The 27,169-nt window shown below is 46.9% G+C and overlaps 1 protein-coding gene across 1 annotated transcript in view; it reads left to right on the forward strand.

Moving 5' to 3' along the window:
* Positions 1-2,243: 2,243 nt before the first annotated feature.
* Positions 2,244-27,169, forward strand: part of CAPN8 (calpain 8) — a 71,142-nt gene continuing 46,216 nt past the window's right edge. Inside the window, exons 1-2 of the mRNA XM_005903728.3 lie at positions 2,244-2,480; positions 11,809-11,878. Coding sequence (XP_005903790.1) covers positions 2,244-2,480; positions 11,809-11,878 — 307 coding nt within the window. The remainder of the gene's footprint in view (positions 2,481-11,808; positions 11,879-27,169) is intronic.

Below are 27,169 nucleotides of genomic sequence, written 5' to 3' on the forward strand. Positions count from 1 at the left end.
CACATAAGGTATATACTATTCACAGGTTCCAGAGATTAGGACTAGATGTCTTTGGGAGACCATTTTTCAGCTTCCCCCACCCCCAAATTTCAAAAATCACTGATGTTCCCATCTTAGGGTACACAAGGCCTAGAAAATTGGAGCCCTGAGAAAAACGATCAATGCAAGGTCCCAGGGCCTATTTCTCTACCGAGATTAGAACCCACAACTCTTTTTTTTTTAAGATGATACTTCCAATCCAAATTGAGGACTGGCAGAATTTTTATTTAATCTTTTTGATCTTAAGTATGAATCTCCCTTACCCCATGCCCAGAATTTGAGTTCTAACGGCACCGAATTATAGAATTAGAATATCAAATACTTCTCATTTGCTTTCTCCCATAATATGCACGCAATAATTTCAAAACAATGACAAAAATTTTACTACTAACCGTATGATTAGTGAAAATACTGTAAGATTTTTACTTGTGGTTTCAGAAGTTTTTCTTCCAAGATATGTTGTATTAAAGGTTGTAACCAAATAACTTGTGTTTTTTAGCCACTTTGAACTTCTGAATGGTGTGCTACCAATATGTTCATCCCATTTTATTTTATGGATTTTTTTAATGACAATTTTTAGGATTAAATATTTACACGTTCCAAGTCAAACCTATAAAATAAGTCTAGTTTCTATTTGGGACCGCCCCTCCCTATTTCCTTCCTCCCCTGTACGTAACCACTCTTCATATTACATTTTGTTTCCTGTATTAATTTTCTATTTCTGCCATAACCAATTATGACAAACTTGCTGCTGCTAAGTCACTTCAGTCGTGTCCGACTCTGTGTGACCCCATAGACGGCAGCCCATCAGGCTCGCCTGTCCCTGGGATTCTCCAGGCAAGAACACTGGAGTGGGTTGCCATTTCCTTCTCCAATGCATGAAAGTGAAAAGTGAAAGTGAGGTCGCTCAGTCGTGTCAGACTTTTCGCAACCCCATGGATTGCAGCCTACCAGGCTCCTCCATCCATGGGATTTTCCAGGCAAGAGTACTGGAGCGGGGTGCCACTGCCTTCTCCGATGACAAACTTAGTGGCTTTAAAACAACACAAGTTTGGTTTCTATAGTTACATTGGAGAAGGAAATGGCAACCCACTCCAGTATTCTTTCTTGCCTGGAGAACTCCATGGACAGAGGAGCCTGGCAGGCCACAGTCTATGGGGTCGCAAGAGTCGGACACGCCTGAGCGACTAAGCACAGCACAGTTACATAGGTTAGAAGACTGACGGCCTTCACTGCGCAGAAAGCAGTGTCAGCAGGCTCTGCACCTTTCTTAAGGCTCTGTATGGGAAACCCAGCTCCTTGCTTTTTGCGGCAAGGATGGCTTTTAAAGGCTATCCACAGAACCCACAGCTCTTGATCCTCAGGCCTTCTCTTTCTGGTCCTGGTTCCCAGGAATAATGATGACGGATTATTTACTGAGTGCTTCTTATGTACTCTTCTAAGCAAGTTCTATGTCCTATCTCATCACCCTTCCAAACAACCCTATATAAGGTAGGTCCTACTATTACCTTCTATTTTACAGGGGAGAAAATTGAGGGGATGAGAGGTTAAATGACTTGCCCCAGGTGACAGAGCTAATGACTGGTGGAGATGGGATAGATGCCCAGGAAAAGGCCAAACCCTTCACTCATAGGTGGGGCCCCTTTGCTTGGGGTTACTGATGCTTTCCATGACTCACCCTTCTCTGATATTTCTATCTTTCTAGAAAATATGTAGCCAAACTTTTCTGGAAAGAAGGGTGACCCCTCCAACCGCTTTCCCTTCTGCTGAGAACCAGTTCTTTGGTAAATACTGGCCTTAAGCTACCCAATAGGCCTTCTCATCTCAGCTGATGGTGCCAATGACGGGTAAGCAGGTCTTGCAAAGAGATGGGGCTGGGTGACTGTGATCCTCAAGAATGTCTTAGGCTTATGGTGTGGGAGGGGCCCTGGAAGGTTCCCAGCCTCCAAACTGTCTGCTGAAAGGCAGAAGTGGAGGGCAGGGCAGGTTCACCTGCACCCTGGGTACATATTTGCTCCTGGCCCTGACTCACTGCCCTCTGGAGCAGGGGGGCCAATGGGGCGGGGGCCCTCAGGTGAAATGTTTACCTGCTCCACCCGCCCCTCCCCTGCTTCACGATGCCTTATAGCTTCCCTCCCAGGGGGGCAGGTCTCTGAGAGCACGGAGCAGCCCTGCCCTCTGTCTACCCCACTGAGCCCTCAGCCATGGCAGCCCTGGCGGCCCGAGTAGCCCGGCAGCGTGCAGCCGCCGAAGGCCTTGGCTCCAGCCAGAAGGCTGTGAGGTACTTGGGCCAGGACTTCGAGACCTTGAGGCAGCAGTGCTTGGACTCGGGGCTCCTATTTAAGGACCCAGAGTTCCCAGCGTGCCCGTCAGCTTTGGGCTACAAGGATCTTGGACCTTGCTCCCCTCGAACTCAAGGCGTTGTCTGGAAGCGGCCCATGGTAAGGAGGTGGGCTTGCTGCTGAGAGTCAGGATGGAGGTCCCTCGCTTCTGGGCAGTAGTTGAGGAAGAAATTATGATTCTTGACCCTGTGTTCCTGGATCCCGTATTTCAGACAACCGCCCCCCTCCGCACCCCCACTTAAAATTTTTTTTTCAGAGACAATAAAGTATAGAGGGAAGAGTATGCATGGGTTTTGGAACCAGACAAGTTAGATTGGAATCCTGGGATCAGAATCATCCCTTACCTCCAGCAATCTCTTCCCTTTCTGTTTTCATCCTATCAGTTTTACAAAACAGTTACCTCTCCTGGAGAAGGAAGTGGCATCCCACTCCAGTATTCTTGCTTGGAAAATCCCATGGGCAGAGGAGCCTGGTGGGCTACAGTCCATGGGGTTGCAAAGAGTTGGACATGACTGAGCACCGCCTCTGAGCGTAACTCCTTGGCCTGGCCTCCCTCCAGCCCTTCCATGGCCATTTCCCACCCCTCTCTGGAGCCTATCTGGGTACTTTGAGATGTTCACAAAATCCAGGTTGGGTTTATAGTCTAACGTCAGGAGTTGACAGCCATGTTTCATTTCAACAGATGGGTTTTTTTTTTTTCTTCTTTTTTTAGGCCTGTTTTGGGCCAGGCGTTGGCTCTGCCCTGTTTGGGAAGGTGGTTGGGGAGAAACTGAGGGATCAACTGTGGTCTCAGCTCTGATGGAGGTTGTGGGAAGGCAGACAACTGAATAAAGGACTGACATCCTGGGCAGAATGAAGGAAATGATAACAGAGACATAAACCATGGGTGCGGGACCCTGGGTGTTAAGACTGAATGATGGAAAGGGAAGAGGATGCATTCAAGTGGGATGAAGGGCCCCAGGGAGCCTGGGGCAGGCGAGATGGGTAAGGTGGGAGGGGAGAAAGCTTCATTTGGTGACCAAAGTCAGATATCGCTAGCCTTTGCCTAGTGTTTCTCCTTTGTTTGAAACTCCATATATATATATATATACTGTGCTTAGTTGCTCATTCGTGTCCTGCTCTTTGTGACCCCATGGACTATAGCCTGCCAAGCTCCTCTGTCCCTGGGGATTCTTCAGGCAAGACTAGTGGAGTGGGTTGCCATGCTCTCCTCCAGGGGATCTTCCCAACCCAGGGATTGAACCCAGCTCTCCTGCACTGCAGGTGGATTCTTTACCATCTGAGCCACCAGGGAATCCTATGTGTGTGTGTGTGTGTGTATATATATATATGTATATTTCAGAGAAGGCGATGGCACCCCACTCCAGTACTCTTGCCTGGAGAATCCCATGGATGGAGGAGCCTGGAAGGCTGCAGTCCATGGAGTCGCTGAGGGTTGGACACAACTGAGCGACTTGACTTTCACTTTTCACTTTCATGCATTGGAGAAGGAAATGGCAACCCACTCCAGTGTTCTTGCCTGGAGAATCCCAGGGACGGGGGAGCCTGGTGGGCTGCCGTCTATGGGGTCGCACAGAGTTGGACACAACTGAAGCGACTTAGCAATATATATATTTGTGTGTATATATATATATATATTTGTGTGTATATATATGTGTGTGTGTGTGTATATATATATATGTATATATATATATTTGTGTGTGCCAGGACTTAGTTGAGGCATGCAGGCTCTTTAGTTGTGGCATGTAAACGCTTAATTGAGGCACGTGGGATCTACTTCCCTGAGCAGGGATGGAACCTGGGCCCCTGCTTTGGGAGCACAGAGTCTTGGCCGCTGGACCACCAGGAAAGTCCCTCCTTCACGTGAAATTCTTAGAGCCCTCACCTCCTCAACCACGTTCTGCCCTAGACTGTGTCTTCACCTGGCCTCACTATCCACATAAATTTGGTAATTTCAGAATGGAGTGCTGATTTGTGCCTGTCAGCAAAATGCTATAAAATCCAGACGATGAGGTAGTAAGTAGAACCTGATTAATGTGAAACCTAAGTACTCCCATTATTGAGAATTTTCAGATGAGTGAATAAAAGCCTGTCAAAATTTACCCTCTCCATTCCCAGTCATCAGTAAGGATTCTCACACGGCTGGTTTCGGCTAGGTTGTGCTCACACATCACTTGGCATGCTACAGGACCCAGCTTTATCCTCTACGATCTTACAGGTTTTTGAATAGGTTCCTGAGTTGGTAATGACCCTGATTCTGTTATTAGAGATGTGCCTCAGGATCTGGGAAAATCAGCCTGTTCCCAAATGCTTCATTTCCTTCTTCCTTGAGGTCTCTCAGGGGCCCGCAAGAAGGTCGGGGTGTCCAAAAATGAGGTGCATCAATGAGTTCATTTGCCTTTTTCCCTCCCTCCCCTCTCTTCTTCCCCTTCCCACTCCCTCTTTCTTCCATCTTTCCTTCCTTCCTTCTTTTCTTTTTCTTGCTGCTGCCGCCGCCGCCGCTAAGTCGCATCAGTCGTGTCCGACTCTGTGCGACCCCGTAGACAGCAGCCCACCAGGCTCCGCCGTCCCTGGGATTCTAGAAGCGGCTTCTCATCTCCCAACTTCCCCATGGCCCTGGGTTGATGCCCAGCCCGGCCTCTGTGGTTTGAGGGATGCTCAGTGTGTGCAGGCCCCAGTTTGGCCCAATCGATGATTTTCTTCTCTGTCCTTTTTTTTTTTTTTCCCCTTTCTGTAATTAAGAAGTTTATTGATCCTAAGGAGAAATATATATATAGAGAGAGAAGTGAGACAGTGTCAGCTGCATGGTAAGGACTCATGGAACAGCCAACTCCAGTTAAGAGAAACCTGCTGGGTTGACCTTTGGGAGGTTTGGATAAGGATGAGGGGGCGAGGCCTCAGTGTGGGGCTTCCACTCTGCCTGCCGCTTAGGTGAATGAATTTGGGAATTTTCAACTCAGCCTTGATTTATTGAGTGCTGGTCACGTACAGATGCTAGCATGGAGCCTTTGTGAAGTTTTGCTAGCCGGGGAGACAGTCAAATAGTGGACCAATAGCAGAATGGCCAAAAGCTTGGGTTTGGACAACAGGTGGGTCAGGATTCTGGTTCCCTCTCTGCCATTTATTAGCTGTGTGGCTAAGTTACTGACCTCCCAGGACTCAGTTTCCTTGTCTATAAAATGGGAATAACATGGGACTTCTCTGGCAGTCCAGTGGTTAAGACTCTGTGCTTCCACTGCGAGGGATGTGGGTTCAATCCTTAGTCAGGGAGCTAAGATTCCACATCCCACATGCCATGCAATTTGGCCAAAAAAAAAAAGAAGAAGAAGAAGAATATGACTTATCTCATTGGGTTATTGGGAAGTTTGAATGAGAGGATGAATTTAGCCCAGTGCCTGGCATGTAATAGATGCTTGATTCTATGAGCTGTCTCTAGCTATTACCGTAAGACAAAATGTCCAGAGAGTGAAATATGAATATGGACACAGTGTACAGGAGTTCAGGGCAGAAACAGTGAAAGTGACTGTGGGATTGGGGCAGGTTAATTACTGCAGACATCTGAAGGTGGGAGGGCATGTTGGTGAAAGAAGAGGGTCATGATCAAGACCGAGAAGGCACGGTGTGGGCGGAGGCACAGGGCCGTGGATGTGCATTCAGAGCTCGTTCAGAGGACCACAGTGGCCTGTAGTCAGAGGAGAGAGAGCACCGTGGGAAGCAGACAGCAAGCCTGGAAACGTCAAATGGGGCCAGACCCTAGAGGGACGGGAGTGCTGGGCTGAGTCCCATGGGCATAATCAATGCTGCTGCTGATGAATGTCACAGCATCATTGGGTTTCCCGGAAGCGCACAGCCAGGGCTCCTGAATTGCCAAACACAGATTATCAGACATGGACTAATATCCTGGGGAGAGCATTTCCAAGTCATCAAGTCACTGAGAGTGTGATTTAAATCACTTCCTACCTTGAATTTATTACTAATACCGGTGGTTCTCTTGTGACTGTTCATCAGAGGCTGATAGGATGCTTGAGTAATTGAGTTTGTGGTGTGTTTTGATTATCAGAGAAATTGTAAACATTATTGCTAAAAAGACATGTTTGTTCTTAAAGAAGAAAATATAGTGTCCCAAGTGTAGGGAGTTGGGAGCCTGCCTCTTTGCAGGGGCTTGCCTCTTTTAAACGTCTTTGACTGCCAAGTTACTTTGTATCTCTGATCTGATCTGAGTTCTGATAGAAAGTTAGTAATGGAGAGAAGACTTTGGGAATATTCTTCAGGCATAATGCTGAGATGTGATCTCCTTGCAAGGCTAAGGACATTCTGTGGCCCCTGAGAGATTCATACAACATATAAGTCAGGGAATTTCCTGGTAGTTTTCTCTTGGGGGGTGGTGGTGTATATTTTGAGTTATGCTAGTGAATAACATGTAATCAAATGAGCAGTCCATCACCTCGGAACCCTCTTGGGCTTCCCAGCTGGCTCTAGTGGTAAAGAACCCACCTGCCAATGCAGGAACCATAAGAAAACATGTATTTGATCCCTGGGTTGGGAAAATTCCCTGCAGGAGGGCATGGCAACCCACTCCAGTATTCTTGCCTGGAAAATCCCATGGTCAGAGGAACCTGGCAGGCTATGATTCATAGAGGTGCAAAGAGTTAGACACGGGTCGCAAAGAGTCGGACATGACTGAGCGACTGAACTGAACTGAACTGAAAGTGACTTAGCGGGCACACACAGGAACCCCTTAGCACCACTCTGGTTATAACGCTTTCTGTTGTCTCTAGCCTTTGCAAACCACTCTGTTTTCCAAGCCAAACTTACATTTTAGCTGAGCTTGGTAGACCTATTAGGTATGAGTCTAGTGCGCTTCTACCATATAGACAGTGTGACATGGGTAATTGAACGTACAGCTTGGGGGAGTGCTTTGGGAGCATCAGCATATTCTATAGTTAGTAACTGAAGCCACAGGTCTGGATGGCATCACCCAGGGAGAAGGCTTCAGGCATGTTATTGCTCTATGAGACGGGGTCATGCCCAGGACTGAGGACCCAGCTCAGGGGCTCCCTGGTCCTGAGGATGAACAGAGCAGAGGAACTCTTGAAGGAGACTTGACAAGGAGTAGAGAGGTGAGAAAGTCAAGACTGAGTGAGGATACAGACGCCAAGAGAGAAGGGTTTCAGAAGGTGGGAACAGGCAAGAGTATCAAGTGTAAAGAGCAGTGAGACGGAGGAGAGCGAAGCTCAACCTGTGAGTGCTGGTGACTCAGGTGAGAGGAGTTTCATGGAACCCTGGGAGACTGGAGCCCGGCTTCAGGAGACTGACGGATGGACGGGAGATGAGGCGCTGGAGACTCTTTAAAGAAGGTTTTTTTTTTTTTTTTTTTTTTTTTTTTTTAAAGCAGGATACAAAACTATATATGATAGGGATAATTTGTTTTTCAAAGTTAATACATGAATGGATATCCATATATATGAAAAAAAGATTGAGAAAGAATACACCAGAATATTAATAGTGATAATCCTTAGGAGTAGTAAGATTATGGATAACTCATTATTTTTCCATTACTAGCGTGTGTTATTTTTTTTTTAATGAGGAAAAATATTATGATCCCTGGAAGGGCTACTAGTAAAGAATTGCTTCCTGGGATTTCCTTTAAAGTGGCTAAGACTGTAAGCTCCCAATGCAGGCCCATCTTTTATCCCTGGTCAGGGAACTAGATCCCACATGCCACAACTAAGACCTAGCACAGCCAAATAAATAACTATTTTTAAAAAAAGAATTGCTTCCTGAAGGAAATCTTTGACTCAGCTTGAAGCTTAATATAACACTATCAAGTAGCCAATTAAATGAAATCAATTTATAAGTGAAAATATGTACCATGAGGTACTTTAGTTATTTTCAGTATTCATCCCACTTGCATAATATCTAAGACAGAACTATGTCATACCATATAAAGAAGGTTTTTAAGCAGAGATTCTGCCCAACCTCTGTTCAGCGTGCTCTCAGCCCTCCCTTTTTTTTTTTTAAACAAACAGATTACATTCAACATTTCTTTTTGTCTCTCCATTTCTATTAATTAAAATTTCAAATCTCTCTACCTTCTGCCCACAAAGAGAGGATGTCTGGACTCTGGGATATTCTTGATCACTTGGGATTAGAATTTGCTGCTGCCCACTTTTAGAACCCCTAGTTTGGCTCATGCCACTTCTGTCTGTAAATTGCCGCTAGAGGGACAGTTGGTGATCCAGTGGTTAAGACTCCGTGCTCCCAATGCACTGGCCCCAGGTTTAACCCCTGGTCAGGGAACTAGCAATGGCACCCCACTCCAGTACTCTTGTCTGGAGGATCCCATGGACGGAGGAGCCTGGTGGGCTGCAGTCCATGGGGTCGTGAAGAGTCGGACCCGACTGAGCGACTTGGCTTTCACTTTTCACTTTCATGCATTGGAGAAGGAAATGGCAACCCACTCCAGTGTTCTTGCCTGGAGAATCCCAGGGACGGGGGAGCCTGGTGGGCTGCAGTCTCTGGGGTCGCACAGAGTCAGACACGACTGAAGTGACTTAGCTGCAGCAGGGAACTAGATCCTACATGCTGCAACTAAGACCTGGTGCAGACAAATTAAAAAAACAAAAAGTTGCCACTAGAGGATGAAACAAACAAGCAGAACTATGCTCCATCTTTGGAAGGCTGGCTAAATAACTCACGGTACTTATAATGAAATGATAAAGCTCTATATGTGCTGAGCAAAGATATACAAGATAGAAAATGTATATGTATAAAGTGTTAGTCACTCAGTCGTGTCCAACTCTTTGTGATGCCATGGACTGTAGCCCACCAGGCTCCCCTGTCCATGGAATTCTCCAGGCAAGAATACTGGAGTGGGTTGCCATTCTCTTCTCCAGAGGATCTTCCCAATCCAGGGATTGAATCTGGGTCTCCTGCATTGCAGGTAGAGTCTTTACCATCTGAGCCACCAGGGAAGCCATATATATGTTAATATGCTTTTACATCAAAAGAGTTTCTAGAAGGGTATACAGGAAATGTTAACAGCAAGGAATCTAAAGTGAAAGGAGTTTTTTTGTTTTTATAGCATTATTTGCTCTTACATTTTTTTTTTACCCATGGGCATACACTTCTTAAATAAAAAACAAGTTAATGATTTTTTTTTTTTTTAATATTTGGAAGAAAAAAAAAGTCAGCCCAAAGGCTCTATCTCTGCCCATTTAGGCAGGAGCTTTATTCAAGGGTGTTAGGGCTGCCACTCAGAAGCCTCCGCCCCTCATGGTCCCAGAACCCCAGAATCCCAGCTCATGGCTGCACACCCACTCTCTCTGTCTGCCTTCAACCCATCATTCTCTTGCTTCTCCTTTCCTTTTCGATCCACCATTTCTTTATCTCTATGGAGTAAGATGGGCTTCCCAGGTGGCGCTAGTGGTAAAGAACCTGCTTGCCAATGCAGGAGACATAAGAGACTCGGGTTCAATCCCTGGGTTGGAAGATCCCCTGGAGGAGGGTATGGCAACCCATTCCAGTATGCTTGCCTGGAGAATCCCATGGACAGAGGAGGCTGGCAGGCTACAGTCCGTGGGGTCACAAATAGTCGGACATGACTGAAGTGACTTAGCACACAGTCACTCATGGAGTAAGATGGAAATATTTCCCATTCTTTGTGGTCAGACAGTCCCTGATGTAGCAAAACCAGGCTGGCTTCCTTTTTGTCCCTTGGGTTTCCACCCTTTCCCCCTAAGAGTGCTCCTGGTGGTGAGGCAGACCCACCTCTCCTTTGGGAACCAGTCTTCACATCTGCTAAGTCATTTCAGTCATGTCCAACTCTTTGCAACACGATGGACTGTAGCCTACTTGGCTCCTCTGTCCATGGGATTCTCCAGGCAAGAAAACTGCAGTGGGTTGCCATGCCCTCCTCCAGGGGATCTTCCCCCCCAGGGATCAAACCTTTGTCTCTTATGTCTCCTGCACTGCAGGCAGATTCTTACCACTAGCGCCACCCGGGACTAGTACCACTAGCTTGTCCTAGATTCTGCTTTTCTCATGCACAGGCATCATCTCCCATCTAATAAGTCTTTCAGGCATAATCCCTCATGGGCATTTCTCCCTTTTCTCCTTTTGTTTTCTGTGGTCTACACGGCAGTATTAGGCACTAGGCTTTTCCTCTGATTTTTTTAAAGAAAATTTTTATTTATTGTTTTTATTTTTTGACCATGTTGCATGGCTTGCAGGATCTTAGTTCCCCAACCAGGGATCCAACCCAAGCCCCCTACAGTGGAAGCACAGTCTTAACCACTGGCCTGCCAGGGAAGTCCCTTTCCTCTGATTTTTACCATGGGTGTCTATCTCGGTTTCCCACGTAGGCTGAAAGCACTCTGAGGCCAAGAACCACGTGTGTTCTTTCCCTCTGTGTCACCATGCTCCCATCTTTCCCCTGCCCGATATGGAGCAACTAGTACCATGTATCGGAGAAGGCAATGGCGCCCCACCCCAGTACTCTTGCCTGGAAAACCCCATGGACGGAGGAGCCTGGTGGGCTGCAGTCCACGGGGTCGCTGGGAGTCGGATACGACTGAGCGACTTCACTTTCACTTTTCACTTTCATGCATTGGAGAAGGAAATGGCAACCCACTCCAGTGTTCTTGCCTGGAGAATCCCAGGGACGGGGGAGCCTGGTGGGCTGCCGTCTATGGGGTCACACAGAGTCGGACACGACTGAAGCGACTTAGCAGCAGCAGCAGCAGCAGTACCATGTATAGAACAGGCATTGAGTACATCCTTGCTGGGTAAACCAGAAAGAAAGAAGGCCTACAGGATGCCTTCTTGTGCCCTAATAGAGCTCTAGGGCTATGAGCTTGCCTGTGACAAGTGCCACTCTGAGATAGATGAGCAGGGAGGTGGCAGGTGTGGGAATGAGGTTGAGTTCTCTTCTCTGGACAGACACTTCCTGAAGCCCCAGTATTTCCATCAGCACACAGGGTCCTCATCACTGAGTCAATGAGTGTCTGCAGGGCACAGAGCATTTTCTTAGAGTGTAAACATTAGCCTCATCCTCTCCCTAAAAGTAGGGGTGTTGTCTGAACGGTGAGATCATATTTTATCCCGTCATTATCTCAGCCTTTGCCTTTCTCCTGCCTCCCCCGCCTTCACACCCACACACCCACACCGTATGTATAGTGATAAAAAGCCTGCTCACGAGGGGACCTGTGGGCTCCAGCTCCTGCTTTGCCACCCCTGGCTGTGTGACTGTGGGCAGCTCTCCTGCCTTCTCTGGGCTTCAGAATCCTCAGTGATAAAATGCGGTACATGCAATAGATGATCCCTTGGGTTTCTTCCATGAATTTTGTGACGATCAAGCCCCTTCACCCTTGGTGCCACCATCACTGGGCATCTTTGTGACTTGTGTTTTGTCCCCGATTGTTTCCAGGAATTGTGCCCCAGCCCTCAGTTTATCGTTGGTGGAGCCACGCGCACAGACATCTGTCAGGGTGCCCTGGGTGAGTCACTGGGGAGAGTCCTATTTGTTTTGGGAGAGGGCAGGTGTGTGTGTGATGAGTAACATCAGATTACGCTGTTAGACTTGACCGTCGACATTAGGTCTGTCACTCACCTGTATGGGTCTTTGAGACTGCACTCTCCACTCTGGGTCTGGAATACTGGAACTCCCTTTGGTTCCTTTTAACCAAGAGATTTTCCATATGCTCATTTAACCCTTTTTAATGCTAGAGTCACAAGCTAGGATTATAGGCATATGGTAGATAACTGTGCTCGGAGAAGGGCAATGGCAACCCACTCCAGTATTCTTGCCTGGAGAATCCCAGGGACGGGCGAGCCTGGTGGGCTGCCGTCTCTGGGGTCGCACAGAGTCGGATACGACTGAAGTGACTTAGCAGCAGCAGCAGCAGCAGCAGATAACTGTGCTAGCTGTGTCCTTTTTTTTTTTTTTTTAAATATTTATTTATTTGACTGCTTCGGGTTTTAGTTGCAGCATGCTGCACTTTAGCTGTGGCATACAAACTCTTAGTTGCAGCACAGGGATCTAGTTTCCTGACCAGGTATCAGACGTGGGCCTCCTGCACTGGGAATACGAAGTCTTAGCCACTGAACCAGCTGGGGAGTCCCTGTGCTGTGTTTTGATAATAGTTTCCTGTAAATGGACATGATTCGACCTGTGGAGTGGCCACATGTATACAATTAAGCGTGCTAAGTTTCTTCAGTCATGTCAGCCTCTTTGTGACCCCTTGGACCACAGCCTGCCCAGGCTCCTCTGTCTGTGAGAGTCTCCAGGTAAGAATACTGGAGTGGGTTGCCATTTCCTCCTCCAGGGGATCTTCTCGACCCAGGGATGGAATCCACGTCCCTTAGGTCTTCTGCATTGCAGGCGGATTCTTCACCACTAGCGCCACCTGCCGTCACAATAGATGCTCTTATCATGAGTAAGAAAACAAAAATCCTAGCTTTGTAGCCAAGCTTTCTTTCCTAGGCCAGGAATCATGGGATTCAGAACCTTCACTTCCCAATCTTCCATATTCCCTCCAAATCAGGCACAGTTAAGTTAGAGGAATAATGTATTTTGTTTTGTTAAATTCTAGCCTTAAGTGTTGGAAACCAAGGTTCTGTTTGATAGCAGATTAGCATTGTTGATCTCATAAGCCCTCCTGATCCCAGGATCTCACGGTTTCTGCATTGAGTTGGACAACACTGACATTTTAGGGACAACATGGCTCTGAATTGAATTCGCCAGCTTTTCAAACAGCCAACCGGTGACAGCCGCAGTATATAGAACTGGAAACGAAGACAGGAGGAAACAAATCCTGCTTGCTTGAAAGTCAGCCAAACAAACAAAGTCTCCGCGTCCACGTGTCCCCATCGCCCTTTATCCTTCCGGAGATTTCCCCTCTGTCTTTTTTCTCCTTGCACCACAAACCTGTTCTCTTCAGCCTGCTGGAAACCTTTATGATTTTGAAGATCACTGGCATTCATTTTAAATGCTTCCGATGTTCTCTCCTTTAATGAGTATAGCAAATATCCCCTTAGCCAGAGCTCATGGAGCGTGAGTACAAAGCAGTGAGAACCATTCGGGTACCACGTCCTTGTGTGCCCCAGGCCCTGAAAGCCACAGCCTCCGTGTCCTCAGCCTTTGAGCGAGGTGAGGGCTCCCAGAGGGGTTGTGTTCTGACCTCTTCTTGTTCTGGTAAGTGTGCTGTGCCTTTTTACTTCAAGTGAAATGTTTAACCTAATATAGCACACATCTCAGGGAAACACAACTTCACATTTACGCTTTTAACAACTTCTTGTTGTAGATGGGTTGACTTTGGAAAAAGGTATTTAGTAAGTATCTTTTAATTGATTGACTTGGAGAGATCCTCCTTTGAATAGTTTTAAGCTTGGAGGAAAGAGAGTTTCCCAAAAGAGGCCAGAGCGTTACCATGGTGAGCGTGTGCTGCTGATGAAGCCTGCGGCTGGAGGAGCAGGAAATGAACCCGACTCCCCGAATCCAACTCACATCAAAGTGCTGGGGCGACGCCGTGGAGGCCGCCCTGGGTTAGCCCGGCGCTGCCTTGGTGGATTTTAATGAACCGAGTGGAAAGGCTTGTTGAGTCCAATTTCCTGAAGGGTGCTTGGTATGGGGCCAGAGGGCCTGTGGACCAGATGGAGCTGCAACAAGCATCGAAGTGGGTACCTTGGCGCTGGGCCTGCAACTTGGCCCCAAGGTGGATGCCCGGGGCTGAATGGCAGCAATCCGTGTGGCCTATGAGACTTGGGCCTGGCGGCTTTAACAGTGGGTGGATCGTGGAGAGATTAAGAGGTGGTGTTATGTGGCACCTGTCAGGGAGTGACAGGAATTAATACTTGCCCAGTGCCTTGCAGGCTTGACAGAGTCCAACACAGCGCAGTGGGGCCTAATGCAGATTTTAAATATTACTGTTACTTTTTTACAGCTTATCTATATAATGAAAATGATGTCCTTTACACAGCTTTGTGTCACTGTAGTTTTACTTTTATTTTCATTACACACTGTTCAAAAATGACAACTGAAAGGTCCAGAGTGAAAATTCGGCTTCCCATATATTTCCATCTATTCTACTGTTTCCTTGCAACCTTTTTAAATTCCATCCAGTATTTCTTTATGCAAATTCAAGCAAATCTTAAAACATAGTCTAATACGTATCTCTTTTTTGCCTTGAAGATAGCATTCAGGAAATACTGTTTGGCACCTTGCCATTATTTGTCATTATTTCACTTAATAAAATGTCTTGGAGATCTTTCCAAGACAGTGTATGAAGGGCTTTGTTCTTGTTTTTTTTTTCATTTTTATTTATTTTTTGGCTGCACCTCAGGCTATGTGGGGAAAGAAATGGCACCCCACTCCAGTACTCTTGCCTGGAAAATCCCATGGACGGAGGAGCCCTGTAGGCTGCAGACCATGGGGTCGCTAGGAGTCAGACACGACTGAGCAACTTCACTTTCACTTTTCACTTTCATGCATTGGAGAAGGAAATGGCAACCCACTCCAGTGTTCTTGCCTGGAGAATCCCAGGGACAGAGGAGCCTGGTGGGCTGCTGTCTATGGGGTGGCACAGAGTCAGACACGACTGAAGCAACGCAGCAGCAGCAGCAGCAGCTAAAAAATATAGTTCTTAGGAGAGCTTCATGTGAGTTCTCACCCTGTGAGAGTCCTTGGCTCCCACCAGAGTCTGTGCTCGTGTGCAGTCCAGGAGCTAACTTTCTTTGGAGACATCATTATAGGATGAAAGATTGGGAAGTCTGTAATGCTAAAGGTTCAGTTGCTCCAGGTAATTACTCACAGTGTCGTATGCATTTTGTTGGGTGACTCAGTCTCTGCCAGAGAACACGGTGGTTTGCCTTCACACATTATCAACTGCGGGTCTGGTGATGAAACAGCCCCTAGACAAAAGGCCTCCTCAGGCCTAGTGCACTTTGGTGTACTAAGAAGGGGTCCCCTTCAGCCTCAGCCTTTCCATGCTCCATCTTCCTGGCAGAGCCCACACTCACCAGATCTAGCAAGGGCCACACACGCAGTGTCCCTCCAGTATGAGGGGATCTAGGGGCCTCACCGTGTCATGAGCGAGTAAGTTGTTAAGTGTGGGATTCCCTGTAGGGCATGTCTGTGGTGCCCATTTCCGGCAAAGGCTCATGGTTGGTGCATCACCCAGGGAACTGCAGGCACCTCTCTGGTCCCTCTGCTGTTTGTCCCTGCACTGTCTGTCTCTCTCTTGTTGACCCATGCGTGTCCCTCTGAGGCCACAGAAACAGATCCTGTCCCACCATGAAGTTCATGTTTCTGGCTTCATTCACCTCATGCAATATGTCATGACCATGCACCACGCAGAACTCCTATGGTCACTAGCTTCAGAAGTCCAACTCAGTCAACTTAAGGAAAAAGAAGTTGTTGGCTCATCCCATTGGACCATGGGAAGGGAAGGGCTGCGCTGGCGTGGGGAAGGCTGGGTCCAGGGATCTAGGTGTTCCTGGAGCTCTCTCTGCCTGTCACGTCTCTGCTGGTCTCTGTGTGCCAGCTCCACCCTCTCCCGTGCCAGGCAGGCTCCAAGCAGCGGAAGAGATGACCACTAGGGTTCCAGATGTCAACTTGGTATGATAATGAACCAGCTTTGGTTTAATCTCAGAAAAAGCCTCTGGTCTGGTGGTTGGGTTCTTGGCCCACTCCTTGGGGTCTTTTAGTCGGAGGGGTGAGGGACTCTATGGTTGGTTGGGTCATGGGCTTGCTTTTGTGACTGCAGGCCTTCCCCCCAAATACTTCTTGGAAAGGAGGCGGCAGTGGGCCGGCAGGCATCAGGTCTGGCCACACTTCACTCTCCCCACCCCAGGTCACCCCTGCTTTTCTGATTCATTGGCCCTGCCCTCTTCTCTCCCCTCCCCCAACCCCCCGCCCCTGAATCCACCACCCTGCAGCGCTCTGGGAAATGCTCCTCCCCACCGTTCTGGATCTGCCACCAGCAGTACATAGTTCACAGCTGGAGTGCAAAGAGCCCTGCAGGGAGACCTGGGTCTTCACGGTCTGCCTGTGGCCACACCACTTCAGTTAACACAGCTGTACAGTGGGGATATAATCAAACCCAGCCTGCCTGGTGGTTGTGATGGGTAGGGAATTGACACGGCTCCTTGTCCTCCCAGCAGTGGGCAGTAAGTGGGGGCGGAAGTGGATGTAATAACCCTGGGTGCCCTGCCTATACGCACCATGGGACTGACTCTCTTCTGCGTCTCTATAATCCACAGTGCCTGGGGGTGTAGCAGGGCTCCATGAATGTTTACTTACATCTGATCTGTTTTCTAAAGCCTTTGCCTTGTATCAGTATTAAATCATGGAAACAGGGTAGCCTAAATCAGAAGCTACCTGTGTTTTTACTTCCTTTATTGCCAATATCACTCTTAGCAATCAGGCTGGATCGGGCATTTGGAATATATTTGGAATAAAAAAATCCCATCCTGAAGTTGACAACATGTCTTTATTTTTCAGTTCAGTTCAAGTCACTCAGTCGTGTCCGACTCTTTGTGACCCCGTGGACTGCAGCACACAGGGCTTCCCCGTCTATCATCAACTCCCAGAGCTTGCTCAAACTCATGTCCATCAAGTTGGTGATCCCATCCAACCATCTCATCCGCTATCGTCCCCTTCTCCTGCCTTCAATCTTTCCCAGCGTCAGGGTCTTTCCCAATGAGTCAGTTCTTCCCATCAGGTGGCCAAAGTATTGGAACTTCAGCTTCAGCATCAGTCCTTCCAATGAATATTCAGGACTGATTTCCTTTAGGATGGACTGGTTGGATCTCCTTGCAGTCCAAGGGACTCTCAAGAGTCTTCTCCAACACGACAGTTCAAAAGCATCAATTCTTAAGTGCTCAGCCTTCCTTATGGTCCAACTCTCATATCCATACATGACTACTGGAAAAACCATAGCTTTGACTAGATGGAACTTTGTTGGCAAAGAAATGTCTCTGCTTTTTAATATGCTGTCTAGGTTGGTTATAGCTTTTCTTCCAAGGAGCAAGCATCTTTTAATTTCATGGCTGCAGTCACCATCTGCAGTGATTTTGAAGCCCAAGAAAATAAAGTTTGTAACTGTTTCCATTGTTTCCCCATCTATTTGCCATGAAGTGAACTGATGGGACCAGATGCCATGATCTTAGTTTTTTGAATGTTGAGCTTTAAGCCAATTTTTTTCACTCTCCTCTTTCACTTTCATCAAGAGGCTTTTCTCTTCCTCTTCACTTTCTGCCCCAAGGGTGGTATCATCTGCGTGTCTGAGGTTATTGATATTTCTCCCAGCAATCTTGATTCCAGCTTGTGCTTCATCCAGCCTGGCATTTCACATGATGTACTCTGAATATAGGTTAAATAAGCAGGGTGACCATATACAGCCTTGATGTATTCCTTCCCCAATTTGGAACCAATCTGTTGTTTCATGTCCGGTTCTAACTGTTGCTTCTTGACCTGCATACAGATTTCTCAGGAGGCAGTTCAGGTGGTATGGTATTCCCATCTCTTGAAGAATTTTCCACAGTTGGTTGTGATATACACAGTCAAAGGCTTTGGCATAATCAATAAAGCAGAAGTAGGTGTTTTTTTGGAATTCTCTTGCTTTTTCAGTGATCCAATGGATGTTGGCAATTTGATCTCTGGTTCCTCTGCCTTTCCTAAATCCAGCTTGAACATTTGGAAGTTCATGGTTCACGTACTGTTGAAGCCTGACTTGGAGAATTTTGAATACTACTTTCTAGCGTGTGAGATGGCTGCAATTGTGCAGTAGTTTGAATATTCTTTGGCATTGCCCTTCTATGGGATTGGAATGAAAATGGACTTTTTCCAGTCCTGTGGCCACTGCTGAGTTTTCCAAATTTGCTGGCGTATTGAGTGCAGCACTTTCACAGCATCATCTTTCAGGATTTGAAATAGCTCAACTGGAATTCCATCACCTCTACTAGCTTTGTTCGTAGTGATGCTTCCTAAGGCCCACTTGACTTCACATTCCAGGATGCCTGATTCTAGGTGAGTTATCACACTATTGTGGTTATCTAGGTCATGGATATCTTTTTTGTATAGTTCTTCTGTGTATTCTTGCCACTTCTTCTTAATATCTTCTGCTTCTGTTAGGTCCACACAATTTCTGTCCTTCATTGTGTCCATCTTTGGATGAAATGTTCCCTTGGTGTCTCTAATTTTCTCGAAGAGATCTCTAGTCTTTCCCATTCTGTTGTTTTCCTCTATTTCTTTGCATTGATCACTAAGGAAGGCTTTCTTATCTCTCCTTGCTATTCTTTGGAACTCTGTATTCAAATGGGTATATCTTTCCTTTTCTCCTTTGCCTTTAGCTTCTCTTCTATTCACAGCTATTTGTAAGGCCTCTTCAGACAACCATTTTGCCTTTTTGCATTTCTTTTTCTTGGGGAAGGTCTCGATCCTGCCTCCTGTACAATGTCACAAACCTCTGTCCATAGTTCTTCAGGCACTCTGTCTATCAAATCTAATCCCTTGAATCTGTTTGTCACTTCCACTATATAAAGTGTAAGGGATTTGATTTAGGTCATACCTGAATGGTCTAGTGGTTTTCCCTACTTTCTTCAATTTAAGTCTGAATTTGACAATAAGAAGCTCATGATCTGAACCACAGTCAGCTCCTGGTGGTGTTTTTGCTGACTGTATAGAGCTTCTCCATCTTCAGCTGAAAAGATATAATCAATCTGATTTCTGTTTTGACCATCTGGTGATGTCCATGTGTAGAGTCTTCTCTTGTGTTGTTGGAAGAGGGTGTTTGCTATGACCAGTGCATTCTCTTGGCAAAACTCTGTTAGCCTTTGCCCTGCTTCATTTTGTATTCCAGGGCCAAATTTGCCTGTTACTCCAGATATCTCTTGACTTTCTACATTTGCATTTCAGTCTTCTATGATGAAAAGGACATCTTTGTTGGTGTTAGTTCTAGAAGGTCTTGTATGTCTTCACAGAACTGTTTAACTTCAGCTTTACTGGTTGGGGCATAGGCTTGGATTACTGTGGTATTGAATGGTTTTCCTTGGAATTGAAGAGAGATCATTCTATCATTTTTGAGACTGCAACCAAGTATTGCATTTCAGACTCTTTTGTTGACTATGAGGGCTACTTCATTTCTTCTAAGGGATCGTTGCCCACAGTAGTAGATATAATGGTCATCTGAATTAAATTCACCCATTCCAGTTCACTGATTCCTAAAATGTTGATGTTCACACTTGCCATATCCTGTTTGACCACTTCTAATTTACCTTGATTCATGGACCTAACATTCTAGGTTCCTAGGGAGTATTGTTCTTTATAGCATCAGACTTTACTTCCATCACCAGTCACATCCACAAATGGGCATTGTTTATGCTTTGGCTCCGTCTCTTCATTCTTTCTGGAGTTATTTCTCCACTCTTCTCCAGTAGCATACTGGGCACCTACCAACCTGGGGAGTTCATCTTTCCAGTGTCATATCTTTTTGCCTTTTCATACTGTTTGTGGGGTTCTTAAGGCAAGAATACCAAAGTGGTTTGCCATTCCTTTCTCCAGTGGACCACATTTTGTCAGAACTTTCCCCCATGACCCGTCCGTCTTGGGCGGCCCTACAGGGCCTGGCTCATAGTTTCATTGAGTTAGACAAGACTGTGGTCCATGTGATCAGTTTGAGTAGTTTTCTGTGATTGTGGTTTTCATTCTGTCCACCCTCTGATAAGGATAAGAGGCTTATGGAAGCTTCCTGATGGGAGAGACTGACTGTGGGGGAAACTGGGTCTTGTTCTCATGGGTGGGGCCATGCTCAGTAAATCTTTAATCCAATTTTCTGTTGACGGGCAGGGCTGTGTTCCTTCCCTGTTCTTTGACCTGAGACCAAACTGTCCTGGAGGTAATGAAGATAATGGTGACCCCCTTCAAAAGGTCCCAGGCACACACTGCCTCACTCAATGCCCCTGACCCTGCAGCAGGCCACTGCTGACCCATGCCTCTGCTGGAGATTCCTGGACACTCACAGGCAAGTCTGGGTAAATTTTCTGGGGGTTCTCAGTCCCTTTGCTAGATCCCCAGGTTAGGAAATCTGTTGTGGGTTCTAGAACTTTATTAACAGTGCAAGAATTTCTTTGGTATAATTGTTCTGCAGTTTGTGGGTTGTCTTTATTTTTCAAGGATTTCAAAGTTCACGCAAACCAGCTTGTTGGCATTCTCAGATCACCAAAAGTACTTAGGTCCCAGGGACATCAGGAATGACGTTGTCCTAAGGCCCTGTGGTGGCTGTGAGTAAAGGAACATGGGGAGAAAGCCAGCTCCTTCTGCTTTCTAGATCTTGTGGCCCCCTGGAGAGGACTCTGCTCTGAGTCAGCCTGTCTCTCCCAGGCTCAGCAGAACCACGCAGGCCCACCACCCTCCCCATCCTGCATCCTCAAGTGGGGAAACATTGAGTCAGGGTATCACTTATGCCTACAGTTGTCAAAGTGCAACAGGACTTTATGTGTCTTTGGGCATCTTTTGTGCCCTGCTGCTCTCAGGAATGAGGAGCAGGAGATTTTCTTCCTTAACAAAGGAGAGACAGAGACTTGAAGAATTTAGATAGGAATTAGCATGCTTTCTGAATAACAAATGTGAAACTATGTTTATCTAGGCTTTTGATCTAGTGGTGGTTTATTTTCCATTTGGAGCAGGATTAGTGAGGGAGCTAAACTTTCTGTTGAAGGGTTTGGTGAGTATTGGGGTCTCTCTTTTTATCCTGCTATTTTCCACTCTCCGACTTCTCTGTGTGTGTGTGTTCATGTGTTCTTATCTCTTCCTTTCTCTAGTGACTTGCTTTTCCTCTTCACCTTTATGAAATTGATGTCTTTTTCATCTTTGTTGTATTTCTCAAGTAGGGTTTTTATATTTGATATTTTTGTTTCAAAAAAGGAATGACTGGCTGGTTTCACTTGTCTCTATAGACAAAAAAGAGTGAACAGGGACACCTAAATCCAGGCACCTTCTCTGATGCAACCCTTGCATCGATTTTTCTCTGTGAGTCACACTTCCCCCACCAAGAGAGGCCTGCTCTCCTGCAACAGAGGCCAGGCCCCCACAGCCCTCAGCAGTTGGGGCTGATGTCAGTATCTTCACAGGCATTTTTCTTGATACCTTTTGATCTGTAGCATCCTTTGAGGGCTGGGGCAAAGTAAGTCAATTCACTAGTTACTTTTAATGAGAAATCCAGGGAAGCCTCAGAGAACTCAAAGGGACCAGAGCCCCTCATTGGTTCTGGAGAGTACAGGGTTAGACTTCTGCAGATGACAGTAACTTGTAGCCCAGTCATTAAGTGACATGGGGAAGTTTGCTTTTGTTAATGGTCTTCTCCTGCTTTCAGTGATTCCCCTTCTTTGTGAAATATCTTTCCCTCTATTTGATCCCTAGTGCTTACTGTCCTCATGTTTGGTCCCGCTAACACCATTGTCTCATCCACTCTGAGAAAAGGGCCCAGGACAGCCATTTACACTTTAGTATGAATTTGAACCAATGTATTAAGGAGGATTTGTATGTAGAACAGAATCTTAAGAGCATGAAAGAATTGGACTCTTACATCTTTAGTTACACTAACCCTCACTAAGTTATTTCCTTTTGGTATGAATGCAAGCAGTGAAGCACAGTAATAGAAATTACGGATTATATTCATATTACATTACGATTGTTGCAAATATCTCAAAATACCACTTATATTCATCTTACTTCATAATTATGCTATTTATTAGACCCCACTCCAAATCTTTTATATAGAATATTAATAAAGAAGTAGAAACCTTAGTATAATTTTAAAACATATTTCAATAATAGTTTCAATATAGTTTCTGTAGTCCTATATTTTATTTTATCCATTTAGAAATATTATCCTGGGATCAGATCTTGATTTCACTAAACTGCCAAAGGGTCCAGACATAGGAAAGATTAAGAACTCTGCATTACTAGGATATTAGGCTGCTTCTACCAGGAGTAGATTTCTTTTTGCAGCAAAGGGAATTTTGTCAGTGCCCTTCAGTTTTACTAAGAGAGGTCCTGACTATCTCTCACTTCTTAAGAGAGATGCAAAAAGTGCAGGCCAGCCTCTGAGTCCCTAGGGAGACCCACTCTTGCCCTGGAGGTTACTAAACTGATAAGGAAGTGGCAAGTGGTACCAGCCAGTGGAGGAAGTGCTTGTCGAGCTCCGCCTTGGCTGAGCAGCCTGAGGTTTGGGTCTGAAAACCCAGTTCAGAGTCTGGCTGACTCCTGCTCAGAGAGGTGGTGGCAGACACATTGGGTCGGCCAGAAAGTTTGTTCAGATATTTCTGTAGCAGCTTACGGAAAACCCCAAACGAACTTTTTGGCCAACCCAATACTTCTGTCCTATATTTTTAGAGGACCATAATTGTAGCGTCATCCACAGACCCAATAGGACCCCCACTGTTAAGGCCCGACTTTGTGCCTCAGGGAACTCCCATCTCTGGGTTAGGTCCCCACATTTCAGACACCACCCCAGGGCCCAAGGACAATTTCCCCATCAGGCACCGGCTGTGAGTCTTGGGTTCCTTCCACCCTCTCTGGCTTCTTAGGGGGCACACCGCTGCCCCCCCAAATGAGGCTGGTCAAAGGGCATCATTCCAGAAGCCCGGGGGCCGGCGGCAGACAGCGTCATTGACGGAGCACTGAGGATGCTACATCGGGTCCCCAAGCCTGCAGGGAGCCTGTGTGTGCTGTGTGCAGGGGCTCCTCACCGAGAGCAAGCAGCTGAGCTGGAGGCCACCTGGTGCACGAGCAGGAAGCACGAGGCTACCGGCTGTGCTTGGGCCTCCATGAGGTTTGGTTCAGTCTGGGGGCGTTTACTAGAAGCTTCTGCAGGTGCATCTGAGCTGCAGTCCACAGGTTATACCTTTGGTTCCCACCACCCGCAGGACAGAAACATGGGTCCTCCTTTCCCCTCCTCTGCTCTCTCCTCCCACATGAGCTGGTGCTCCCGGAAGCAACACCATGCCACCTGCTCACTGGAAGGACAGATGCTTCCTTTGTTCTAAGAGGCTGCACTGATTTGAAGACAGAGAACAAGCAGTGTCTCCATTGCCCTGGTTTAAGCCTTTTACAAGCCCTTCCCAGATGCCTGTCTCTTTCAGGGACTTTCTCCTGGCCCTGCCAGTTTCTGTCGCCTCCCTCTTGCCATCTTGCCCTTTTGCCTGCTCCTCTAGGCCAGGAGTAGGTAACAAGAGAGAGCAGTGGTGACTGTGGCAAGCTGGAGACCACACCCTGCACGACAGGGAGCCATCCCCCAGCTTGAACGGGATGGTACCCAAGGAACCAGGAGGCTAACCCTGACTGCCCTACCTTCAAATGCAGCCCCCTTGTGACTCTCACTCATCCCACCTGGCTTCCTTTTCCTTCATGGCATATATATATGCCACCAGGCACATGGATTTATTTAGCTTTGTCTACCCCACTAAAATGGAAACTCCATCACATGGAGGATTTCCACCCCGCCCACTGTTATATCCTTAGGGCCTAGAATATTGCTTGGCACAGAGTAGATGCTTAATGAATATTTGCAGAATGACTACAGGAATTTTGGCTGGATTTGGTAGTTTTTAAGAGAAGCCAGAAATCCGGTTGTTTATGTGAAAGCTCCCAGTTCAGACACACTCATCACTATGCCGGCCAGCACTGCCCAAGCCCAGCAGATCTGTGAGCCAGTTGTGACTGGTTTATCCTCTTTTCTGTACACTATGGCCCTACTGGGCTCGAGTTATGCCATTGGCCCTTTGGATTTTCTGCATTCTAATCAACTTTTACCCTGCTGAGCCTCTTGAACTGCTGCTCAGCATCCTTACTCTCGTCTTCGAAGAAACCCTATTCTTTTGTAGACCAGCCCCAGGCATGCCTGCCCTGGCTGCTGCTGGAAATTGCTTTCTCTGTGGTCCCCTGCCCAGAGACCTGGCCAGGGTCACCTCTGCCCCTCCTCCTAAGAGCTTTGATTCCTTTCTGTCTCTTTTTCCATCTTTTTGCTCTTTGTCATTGTCCTCAGGATGTTTCCCCAGCATAAAAATACCTTGTTTTCTGTTGACAACACCCTACTGGGCTCCAGGCACTTTATATCTGAGCTCACTTACCTGCTCTCTTTTTTTTGTTTGTTTCTTGGCTGTGCTGCATGGCGTGTGGGATCTTAGTTCCCCAACTGGGGACTGAATCTGTGCCCCCTGCAGTGAAAGCACCGTGTCTTAACGACTGGACTATCGGAATATCAGGAAGTCCTTCCACCCTATGTTTTAATATGTGGAAGGCCATCCTCATCTTGTGGAGACTCTCCTTTAGGCTGTGTTTCATGTTTGTCGCACTTTGAGGACCCACAGGTACATTTGAAGCCCAAGGATCCCAGGACCGATCTGGGGGTGCCACACCGTTTACCATCGTTTTTGGAATTAGGCGTTTGATAAGCCATGGACTCTGCTTCAGGCTTCCTAGGTGGCACTAGTGGTAAAGAACCCAATTGCCAATCCAGGAGATGTAAAAAAGCAGGTTCGATCCCTGAGTCAGGAAAATCCCCTGGAGGAGGACATGGCAACCCACTCCAATATTCTTGCCTGGAGAATCCCATGGACAGAGGAGCCTGGCGGGCTACAGTCCATGGGGTTGCAAAGAGTCAGACAGGACTCAAGCGACTTAGCATGCATGGGTGCTTATTCTTCCTCAGCACAAACAGTGAAAGATCACTTTTTACCTCATTGTGTTTCAGCCTGGGCCAGAGCTTGTGATGAATCTTTAGCACTTATCTTTTTATTTCTCTCTCCATTGGAACCTGGCTTCTGGCGTTTGAATCCAAAGGGTATTATAATTAAACTCAGTAAGCAAGCCAGTTCCTGGAAACTAGCTCTGAGATGTATTTACATAAGCCCCAAATGTATTTACTTACTGATTTTTTTCCCCTCCTTTGAATCAATTTCATTTTTATAATCTATATAAGAAATTTCCCCTTCTAAATAGCATTTAAGTTATGATTTGAAACAGGGGGTTTGGGGATAGGATGACCTCAAGCAGTGTCATGTTATCAACCTTATTCCTTCAACAATAGAAGAAATTAGATGAGAATTGGCCTGGGGCGGGGTGGGGTGGGACTCCCTGAACAACTAGAAAGAAATTCTGAAATAATTTAAATAAGTTCCCTCAACTATGAAGAGTTTTCTTTTTTCTTCCCCACTGATCACTTTGAAGGTAAAGCAAGATGGCCTCTGACTCAAAAGATGACCTGCCAACCTTTCCCATTTTCTTCTTCTTTTTTGATGCTGCATTAACTCTCTGGGATGCTCTGAGCTCCTGGAAGCTGAAGACCAATCCCCCCACCCCCATCCCCTTGCCCAGAATTACCCTGTGCCGAATGTAGTGATGGGTTCTGGCTGCGTTGGGTGCCCAGCTCTGCTGTCAGATGTGAAGGCTGCCTTCTGGGTAGTCATGGGAACCAGGAGTGGCGATGCGAGCTGACCTATGGGGGGAGCCGCAGAAGTGGATTATTTAGTGTGCTTTATTATATATACTGCAGCTTGAAAGGAGTGATTTTGAGGATGTAAAAATTATACTTGCCATAAGGAATCACGCCACCATTGTTCAGAAAAATACCGATAGGATTTGGGGGCTAATCCTGGAAAATGTATTGGTGATATTCCTCCCAGGGTTACCCCAGTATCCCACCCCCTGCTTCTGGACATTCAAAATACTAAGGATTGACGTGCTCTGGGATCCTGCTTCTAGAACAATGGTACCTTGCTCTAACGCAACCATAAAGTGAAGATGTTGCAGTAAGGTGTGCTGCTGCTAAGTCGCATCAGTCTTGTCTGACTCTGTGTGACCCCATAGACAGCAGCCCACCAGGCTCCCCCGTCCCTGGGATTCTCCAGGCAAGAACACTGGAGTGGGTTGCCATTTCTTCTCCAATGCATGAAAGTGAAAAGTGAAAGTGAAGTCACTCAGTCGTGCCCGACTCCTCGAGACCCCATGGACTGCAAGCCTCTCAGGCTCCTCTGTCCATGGGATTTCCCAGGCACGAGCACTGCCGTGGGGTGCCACGGCCTTCTCCAGTAAGGTGTGCTAGGTTCTTCATTTACAGGCACAGCAGGAGGTGCGGATTAGGTGGCAGATCCAGGGGTGGTTGACAGTGGGATGCTCCCAAGAGTGAAGTGATGTATGTCTTAACAGACATTTAAATCTGTCACAATCAGGAAGAACTTTCACAGCTCACTCCTTCATTTTACCCAGGTTAAGTGTCTTCTTTGAACAAACTGGCACTGTGTCTCCTCTCCCAGTGAGGAGGGCTTCAGGCAACAGAAGGAATATAAGCAAGGGTCCTTTATCTAGGAAAAGTAGGACACCGGGGAGGACTTGAAGGAAAGTGGAGGGGCTGCAGCCCAGACGGAGCAGGGGCACAGAGGCTGGGGGTGGAAAGCAGGGAGCTGCCGGACGGTGCAGGGCCGTGACGTTGGGGGAAGAATTCGGGGCTCTGGTCCTGGGCAGTGGGCCCATGGGGAAGCTTGTCACCCAGGGCAAGTTCCACCAGGTGTGCTGCAGTAGTGGGGAGAGTGGAAACACCCTTCGACAGACGAGCTGCAGGAGGAGAAACCCTCATTATATGAGGATGAGCTGTATCAGAAGAGGCCCACCTTCATCGGTAAATAGTGTCTAAAAAGGTTTGGTGTATGCCACTTTGAACAATGATACAAAAAAATTCTGAAAAAATGTTTTCTTAGATTTTTGCAGCTCTCATGCAATAACTGCAGCTTTG

Source organism: Bos mutus, chromosome 16 (genome assembly GCF_027580195.1).
Source record: "Bos mutus isolate GX-2022 chromosome 16, NWIPB_WYAK_1.1, whole genome shotgun sequence".
Lineage (NCBI taxonomy): Eukaryota > Metazoa > Chordata > Mammalia > Artiodactyla > Bovidae > Bos > Bos mutus.